Source organism: Quercus lobata, chromosome 4, assembly GCF_001633185.2.
Source record: "Quercus lobata isolate SW786 chromosome 4, ValleyOak3.0 Primary Assembly, whole genome shotgun sequence".
NCBI lineage: Eukaryota > Viridiplantae > Streptophyta > Magnoliopsida > Fagales > Fagaceae > Quercus > Quercus lobata.
In genome coordinates this window covers 68,595,257-68,604,417 of record NC_044907.1, presented here as the reverse complement: position 1 = coordinate 68,604,417, position 9,161 = coordinate 68,595,257, and the positions used below count along the sequence as shown (strand labels likewise).

The following is a 9,161-nucleotide window of genomic DNA, read 5'->3' as shown; positions in this document are numbered from 1 at the left end:
AAGCCTTTTAAACCCCGATAGATGCTATCTGTCGAGCTTTAAAATCTAGCACTTTTTCACTTGTTTTTTGGACAGATTCGCATGGTTTTAACACTTGGACTTGAACTCTTGTTCCTTGAAGTATTAAACACATCTTAGATCTACTCAATTACAAGTAAAAGACATTTTATCAAAGGATTAGCCAATTCTAAATGACATATGTTCCTAACATGATTCACATATATCCTAACAGTCACGTACTTGAATCCGTGCATCGACTGGTTAGTTACATATTGGAAGCCGTGCATTGAAAGAAGAGATTATTACTACATTACAAGTCTAATTGGGCATTGGGGTAAGGGTTCAATTGTAGGTTGGTATTAGGTACTGGGATTCCTTTTACTTGTAACCACTTTTTTTGATAATAGTGGATTCTTGGGATTGGTAACCTTAAATTCACCCGGTGGGGTTTTGTCTCGGTTGTTTTTGCCATTCGTAAACAAATCACCTATATCAAATTTATTTTCCGCTGCATTTAGCTTATTTGGTGATTTGTTTGTGCTACCATGCTTATTGCATGTAATTGAATCTAATTAATTCACTTGGATAATTAATTGATTAATTTACCAAATGGGTCAATACATTTTTAGCCTATCATGTGGTATCAGAGTAGGCACACTCTAATTAGGGTATATAATTTTTGCTGTTTGACCCATTGACCCTTGTTTGTCATGGATACATGACAGTCTTTAATTATATCTTCTTTATTTGATGGCATTAACTATGCATACTAGAAAGTATGCATGAGAGTTTTCTTGTAGTCTTTAGATGAGAAAGTGTGTCAAGCTGTGGAAATTGGTTGGACAAAACCAAAGAAAGTGCCAGTTGATTGGGATGATGCCAAGATCAAAGCGACAAACTTCAACAGCAGAGCATTGAATGCTTTATTCAGTGCGATCACCAATGAGAAGTTCAAGAAGATATCCTCTACTGAAACTACTAAGGAAGCATGGACTATCCTCCAGACAACCTATGATGGGATTAAGGCTGTCAAGGATTCAAAGCTTCAATGGCTTACGACGAGCTTTGAAGAAATTAAGATGGAGGAAGATGAGTCGTTCGATAGGTTCTATGCCAAGCTAAAGGACATAGTTAACTCTGCCTTTAATCTTGGGGAAACCATTCCTGAACCCAAGGTTGTAAGAAATGTGCTCAGATCTCTGCCTAAGAGATTTCATGCCAAGATCACTGCTATAAAGGAATCAAAGAACATTGACAAAATTCCTTTAACAAAGCTGGTTGGCAACTTGCAAACCAATGAATTGGGTTTGACTAAAATCAGGAAATCAAGCAAGAGCAAGAACATGGCATTGAAGGCCAAAAGCAGTGATATAGATGAGTCCTCTAATGATGAAGATTACAAGATGAAATCCTACATCACCTTGCAATTCAAGAAATTTATGAAAAATGCCAATGCAAAAGGATTCAACAAGGACCAAAAGCAATCTAGTTCTTCACAATTCAAGAGCCAAGATAAAGGGAAGAAAGACGCTAAGGATGGCGGTTAGTAGTTAGTACACTGTTCCCTCCGGACCAAAGTGCTTTAGATGTCAAAGTTTTGGACATATGAAACAAGAATGTCCAACATATCTCAAGACTATTGGGAAAAGCGAGGCCCTTATTGCTACCTTGAGTGACATCGAGCCTGAGGATGATTCAGATGACAATGATGACGAGGGAATCTTGAATGCCTTCACTGCCACAGTAAATCCTACTAAGGGGATTGTTGAAAAGGTGGGTGAAGAAGAGGACTTGGTGGAGTCTAATTTAAGAAGATGGATGAGCTGGATGACAACCATATAGCCTATGCAAAATTGTACAAGGAACAAGAGTTCAAGTCTAGTATTGAAGCCATGCAAATATGTCCAAAAAACAAGCGAATAAGTGTTGTTCATTAAAACTCGATAGATACCTCAATAAATAGATAGCTTGATAGATAGATATCTATTGAGGTTTAATGCTTGTGCTTGACAATTGCTCGACAAAAACAGTATCTATTGAGAATTATAAAATTCAAATTTCCAGATCTATTTTCACGCATATCCAAATGTATTTGTGTAGGGTTTCATTTCTCACAACCCTAGATATATATAAGGATTACTTTAAGAGCCGTCTCACATAATGCAAAGTAATTATACATGCATATTGTGACCGGAGACAATTTGCCCTAGTTCATCATCTTTCTTGTAGAAGCTACTGTGTCTTTGCACCAAGGGTTTTGTAACCAATGAGCTTCTTGATCTTCATCGTCTGGATGAACTGAAGAACTTTGCAGCCAACATCTTTCTTAAGTTGGTGTGCTAGTTACGTACTTGAATCCGTGTATCGATTGGTTAGTCATGTACTAGAAGCCGTGCATTGAAAAGAAAGATTGTCACTACATTACAAGTCCAATTAGGTATTGGGGTAAGGATTCAACTATAGGTTGGTATTAGGTACTGGGATTCCTTTTATTTGTAACGACTTGTTTTGATAATAGTGAATTCTTGGAAATGGTGACCTTAAATTCACCCGGTGGGGTTTTGCCTCGATGGTTTTTTCCATTCGTAAACAAATCACCTATGTCAAATTTATTTTCCGTTGCATTTAACTTAGTTGGTGATTTGTTTGTGCTACCAAGCTTATTGCATGTAATTGATTCTAATTAATTCACTTGAATAATTAATTGATTAATTTACCAAATGGATCAATACATTTTTGGCATATCATGCTAGTAGCTTAGTAACTTTGATTTTTTTTTTTTTTTTAAACCTTAAATTTAGACTTTCTTTTATTAATACATAGAAAAAGCAAAACTATATAGCACCTTAAAAATAATTATTAGGTTTTAACCTTAAAAATTTAAATAAGTTTTGAATTCTTGATTTTTCCTTAAAGAAATTGATTTTTCCCCACCAAAAAATTATATGGCTAGCCCATTTGGTCCTGTCCAATACCCTTGCTTGCTAAAGATAAAATTGGCATTACCCATACACAAGGCCATAGGTTGGAGTTTTTTCTTCTGGCCGAACTTCTTGACTAAGGGAGCTATTAAACGCATGGGTCAAGTAATAATGGGGTGGGCTGGCTTGACCTTGCCCATTGATGACACTTAGGCCTGTGTAACATTGGAATACTTTTTTTTTTTTTTTTTTAAAGATAGTTTCAACTTAAAGCGTCCTCTTCTGATGATAGCTCTTTATTATCTGATAAAGATATCAATCGATTTTTAATGTAAGTAAGAATTGAACCTCAGATCTCTTATTCAACTATCAAAGATTTTACCAAATGAGCTAACTTATTTAAATAAATTTAGTAGTTTGCAAAAGAACGTAAAAATGCATTTTTCTAAAAAAAATTCATTTGTCGTTCTATTAAAATCATTTAAAAAAATTAATTATGCCCCAAAAAATAATTTTCCTTATTTTTATCATCTCTTTTCTTAGTTCTTTCTCTACTTTTTTTTTTTTTTTTTTCCTCTTAAGATTTTGGAACCATTTCAAATAACCATTAAAGGGAATGACTCATATTTTTTACACACACATATATAACCTTTAATGTACTTTTCAAACCATCTTTCTTTCTTCTTTTTTTCTTTTTTTTTTTTGCATTTCTTTCAATAGAAATAAACGAATATAGAAAACATTGAAATATTACAGTTCAATAATACATAAATCTTTAAGTTTATACTTTGATAATTAATGTTAATAGCCTTCTAATTTAATAATTACATAAAAGAAGAAAAGAAAACACATATACATAATACACATGAAAAATGAAACAAACTTAAAACAAGCCCATATTATGGACCAGCATTGGGCCACGTAAATATTATGTCCAGCAGTCTCTCGAGCTATGATCCCCAAGCTTGAATTTTATCTTCGGACTGAACCAAAGGCAGCACATCTAGAAGTTCCCAAAGCGAATGAAACGAGCTTGTCAAACACGATTCTTGAAGAAGAAATGTTGAATTTTATCAAACTTATTCTATACTCACATATGAGAATATATCTTATAGCTTCTGTAATGGAAGACATTATTAGCTTCGATACTTGAATGTTGCCCAACTTATTATTCATTGCTCACAATTCTCTCCCCTCACTGGTTTATAGCTTTTATTAGTGGAAGATACAATTATTTTCTACCCCCAAAACAACGGTGTTGTTTTTATATTATTATGTATATATAAGACTAATACGTATTCCATGATAAACTAGTAATAAATTCTTTCAAAAACAATGAATACCCTTGTGGAATATTTCATGTGCTTAGGCAGGTTGATTACTCCTTAATTTAATAGTGGATTTGGTGCATATGCACTACATTGCTCTTGAAAGTTCCCAGAAAGTTTGTTCTTTCTCTACCTTCTTATAAATATGTGCTTTTCCTTGAGTACCTAAGAATCGAAATCAAGCCCAGACTGTTTTCACAAAAAGACACCCAATCTACCTCTTAGCAAAAAACAAAAAAGAGTTTGTACCAAGCTACGTGACTGTGGATGGGGCTTTACGACATGAGTTCAGCTCCATCTTCCCCATCTTTTTACAGGAGATTAAGGCCTTTTACCCTTAATTTAAAAAAAAAAATTGACAATATGCCCCTGTTTGCAAACTATATAGGAGCGTGCCCCTGTTTCGATACTCGATTATCTTAAAATCGAGTTCAATTAAATACTCGATTTGTAGAAAATCGAGTTATGCCCGATCAAACTTAAAAAAAAAAAAAAAAAAAAAAAATTGCATGGAACTCGAGTTTCAGGAAATCGAGTTCCATGCAAAAAAAATTTTTATAAGTGTGATCACCCCATATTCAGGGAGCCCTATAGTGGCGTTTCTAAGCCCTATAGTGACGTTTTAAAACCATATAGCGGCGTTTTCCTGCAAATTTTTTTAAGTGTGATTGGCTCATATTCAGGGTGCCCTATAGTGGAGTTTTTAAGCCCTATAATGACGTTTTAGGTCCCTATAGCGGCGTTTTTCTGCAAAAAAATTTTACAAGTCCCTATACCAGGTTCAAGGGGTCCTATAGTGGCATTTTTAAGCCCTATAGTGACGTTTTGGAACTCGACTTCCCTAAAATCGAGTTCCATGCTTTTTTTTTTTTTTTTTTTTTATTCGGCATAACTTGATTTTCTACGAATCGAGTATTTCATTGAAACTCGATTTTAAGTTAATCGAGTATCAAAACAGGGGCATATCCTTATATAGTTTCGAAATAGGGACATATTGCTAAATTTTTTAAAAATTAAGGGCAAAAGGCTAGAATCTCCTCTTTTTACATGCATGCTTTTATCCTTCTTGTCTTGTGGTGTGGCTTGTTAGTCACCTCTGTTGTTGGTGGGAATAATGAGACAGACCGGTCTCTTTTGTCAATGGCAAGGGGTTACCTGTGGTCGTCGACATTAGAGGGTCACAGTGTTGGACCTGCGATCTTCGAAACTCGTAGGCTCTATATCACCACATGTTGGTAATTTAAGTTTTTTGAAGAATCTAATACTCTCAAACAACAACTTTCATAATGAAATTCCTTTAGAAATTGACCGTTTACGCAGATCGCAAATCCTACGCTTGTACAATAACTCACTTAGCGGCAAAATTCCAAGAAATTTATCCCATTGCACCAACCTCAATTACATTAATTTCGGTCGCAACCTTTTGGATGGGGAAATCCCTGCAACTCTTGGCTCTTTGCCAAAACTCCAACTCGTTTCTTTTGAAATAAATAATTTGACAGGAAGAATCCCACATTCTTTCGGCAACTTATCCTGTCTAGAAACATTCAGTACAACTTATAATAACTTGGGTGGGAGTATCCCTACTTCTTTTGGCCAATTGACGAAACTTACATTTTTTGGTGTCGGTGTAAATAGGTTGTCTGGAAGAATTCCTCCCTCAATCTTCAATTTGTCTTCGTTAAAAACATATAATGTAGGAGTCAACCAAATCCAAGGGCATCTTCCATCGGACATAGGTATCACTCTACCAAATATCGAAACATTTAACTGTGAGATCAATCAATTTATTGGACCTATCCCTATTTCAATATCTAATGCCTCAAATCTAAATGCACTTGAACTTGCCAACAATAAACTAAGAGGAAGAGTTCCTTCTTTGGAGAAGTTATATAGAGTTGCCTTTTTTATCATCAGTTTAAACGGCCTTGGAAATGGAGGGACAAATGACTTGAGTTTTCTTTGTTCTTTGACAAATTCTACATATCTAACCGTTTTATAGATAAGCTACAATAACTTTGGGGGAGAGTTGCCTAAGTGCATTGCCAATTTCTCAACTACTCTCATCATTTTGAGTCTAGAAAATAATAAAATATCTGGAAACATTCCTAATGGTATAGGAAATTTGACCAATTTGGAGAGACTAGTCATGTGGAACAATAAATTATCAGGTAATATTCCCTTTGAAATTGGAAAACTTTGAAAGTTACAACATTTGTCTTTATCTCAAAACAATTTCTTTGGGAACATTCCTTCCTCTGTTGGAAATTTAACTCTTTTGATAAACTTGGATTTAGACGATAATAATCTTCAAGGAAGCATCGCTTTGAGAATAGGCAAGTGCGAAAGTATGAATAATTTGAATCTTTCTAATAACAATCTCAGTGGTACTATATCATATGCAGTTATTGGTCTCTCACTCTCACCAATTGCTCTAGACTTTTCAGCCAACAAATTTACTGATGTCCTTCCTATAGAAGTGGGAAATTTAATAAATTTAGAATACTTGGTTATTTCTAAAAATATGTTGTTTGGAAAAATTCCATCAAGTCTTGGTAGTTGTGTAAAACTAGAATTTCTAGTCATGAGAAGCAACTTCTTTCAAGGGGTCATTCCTTCATCTTTGGAATCATTAAGGGGCTTCAAGTTTTAGATCTTTCTAAATACAATTTCTCTGGAAATATTCCAAAATTTTTGGAGAGCTTTATCTTCTTGTAGTTATTGAATTTGTCTTATAACGATTTTGATGGTGAGGTACCAACAAATGGAGTTTTCAAAAACACAAGTGCAACTGTGATTAAGGGAAACATTAAGCTCTATGGAGGCATGCCTAAGTTTGATCTTTCTATATGTAAATACAATAAATCCAAGAAGAAGAAGTGGACTCCATCCTTGAAGATAATAATCTCTATACTTTCTGGCCTTCTTGGAGTAACTTTGGTAATGTTATTTTTGTATCTCTGGACTTTAAAAAGAAAAAGGAGAGAAAGTATTTTAAATAATTCAGGAAATTTACTTTTGAATGTATCTTAACAAGTCTCTTGAAAGCTACAAATGCATTCTCCACCACTAATTTAATTGGTGTGGGTAGCTTTGGATCTGTGAATAGAGGAATTCTTGATCATGATAGATGTAAAGTTGCTATCAAGGTGTTCAACCTTTTGCACCATGGAGCTTCAAAAAGTTTTATTGCTGAATGTGAGGCTTTGAGAAATATTAGACATTGGAATCTGGTAAAGGTATTCACAGCATGTTCAGGTGTTGACTATCAGGGTCATGATTTCAAAGCATTGGTATACTAGTTCATGACTAATGGCAACCTAGACAAGTGGTTGCATCCAATTTCAAGAACAAATGAGGTTCCTAAGGAGCAAACGAATTTGAATCTTCTTCAAAGACTGAATATTGCTATTGACGTTGCAAATGCATTGGAATATCTTCATCATCATTGTCATACACCAATTGTTCATTGAGACCTCAAGCCTAGCAATGTTCTTCTTGATGATGACATGATTGGACATGTTGGTGACTTTGGGTTGGCAAGGTTCCTTCGTGAGGCCACCCAAAAGTGTCTTGCTAATCAATCAAGCTCTATCGGATTAAGAGGAACAATTGGTTATGCTCCTCCAAGTGAGTATCTTTTCTATTTTGAACATTGAATTCTTTTCTTTCTTAATATTTCTTGATGTACTTTCAAGCATGAAATAGCTTAAGGAAACCTTTTAGAAGATGGAGCATGTGCTAAAGGAAATTTCCACTTTTCGTAATTTTTTTCCTTTTGTATGCCACTAAAGAGCTCTTTCGAAGTTCTGCTATTATAATTTTTTATTTTTTTTAATATGAAACAAGATCAATAAGATTGTAAATGTTCTGTACAATTGCAGAATATGGTTTGGAAAACGAGATGTCAACATATGGTGATGTCTATAGTTATGGCATACTATTATTGGAGATGTTCATAGGAAAAAGACCTACTGATAACATTTTCAAAGACAACTTGAACCTTCATGATTTTGTTAAAGGAGCATTGCCTGAACGAGTCATTAACATTGTGGATCCTATTATCCTTTGGGAAAGAGAAGATATGGAAACAATGACAAATGATACTCACATTCAAAGTCAGATAGAAAGTCCCAAAATTCTAGGGTGCTTGATTTTGATATTTGGAATTGGAGTTTCTTGTTCTATAGAATCTCCTAGAGAAAGGATGAACATTAATGATGTTGTGGCTCAATTGCATTTGATTAGAGAAAAGCTCCTCAGAACTAGAATACGCCAAGAAAGACTTCAACATATAGGTAATTGTTTATTACACAATACTTGTTGCTCTAAACTCACTCCTAAGCCAACACAATACCATGTGCATGTCACGGTAATTTCTTTTATTCTAGCAAAATTGATAATTTTGATGCCATGTGAGATTTGATTACATGATGGTACTGTTCATATGATTAAGACTCGTCTAATTTGTTTTCTATTATTCAAAATAAGCTCTTTTTTGTCAAAAAAGAAAAAAGTTTATTGAAAAATACATAAATCAAAATGAAGTTTAAGCTATTTTCAATTTGGTGATTTCTTCCATTAGTGATTATTGACACTGTACTTACACTGTACTTTTTATAGAGACACCTTTGCTTTGATGAATTTTTGATGTAGACATAGGCTTAAATTACTCTAAGTACAGAATTTTAATGGGTAAGAAGTTTAACTAATTTACTGGGAATGATTTAGTTGTTTAAAATCTTAACCATCTCTCAAGTACTAGTATAACCATTTCCATAAAATATTTAATGAGTTTAGGATTCAAAAGTTGAACCTTCTTGCATTATTATGAATCCCCTTACTATTTGGAAAACCAAAACTTCTTCCTATACATAGAAATGATTTCCCTTAATTCAATGATTTAGAGGGA

General features: G+C 34.1%; 1 protein-coding gene across 1 annotated transcript; it reads left to right on the top strand.

Moving 5' to 3' along the window:
- Window positions 1–1,343: 1,343 nt before the first annotated feature.
- Window positions 1,344–8,889, top strand: LOC115985682 (receptor kinase-like protein Xa21). Its single transcript, XM_031108598.1, has 8 exons — window positions 1,344–1,542; window positions 5,340–5,484; window positions 6,635–6,728; window positions 6,968–7,100; window positions 7,298–7,542; window positions 7,732–7,879; window positions 8,134–8,547; window positions 8,873–8,889. The coding sequence occupies exons 1-8, from the start codon at window positions 1,344–1,346 to the stop codon at window positions 8,887–8,889; spliced, it is 1,395 nt and encodes a 464-aa protein (XP_030964458.1).
- Window positions 8,890–9,161: the final 272 nt, after the last annotated feature.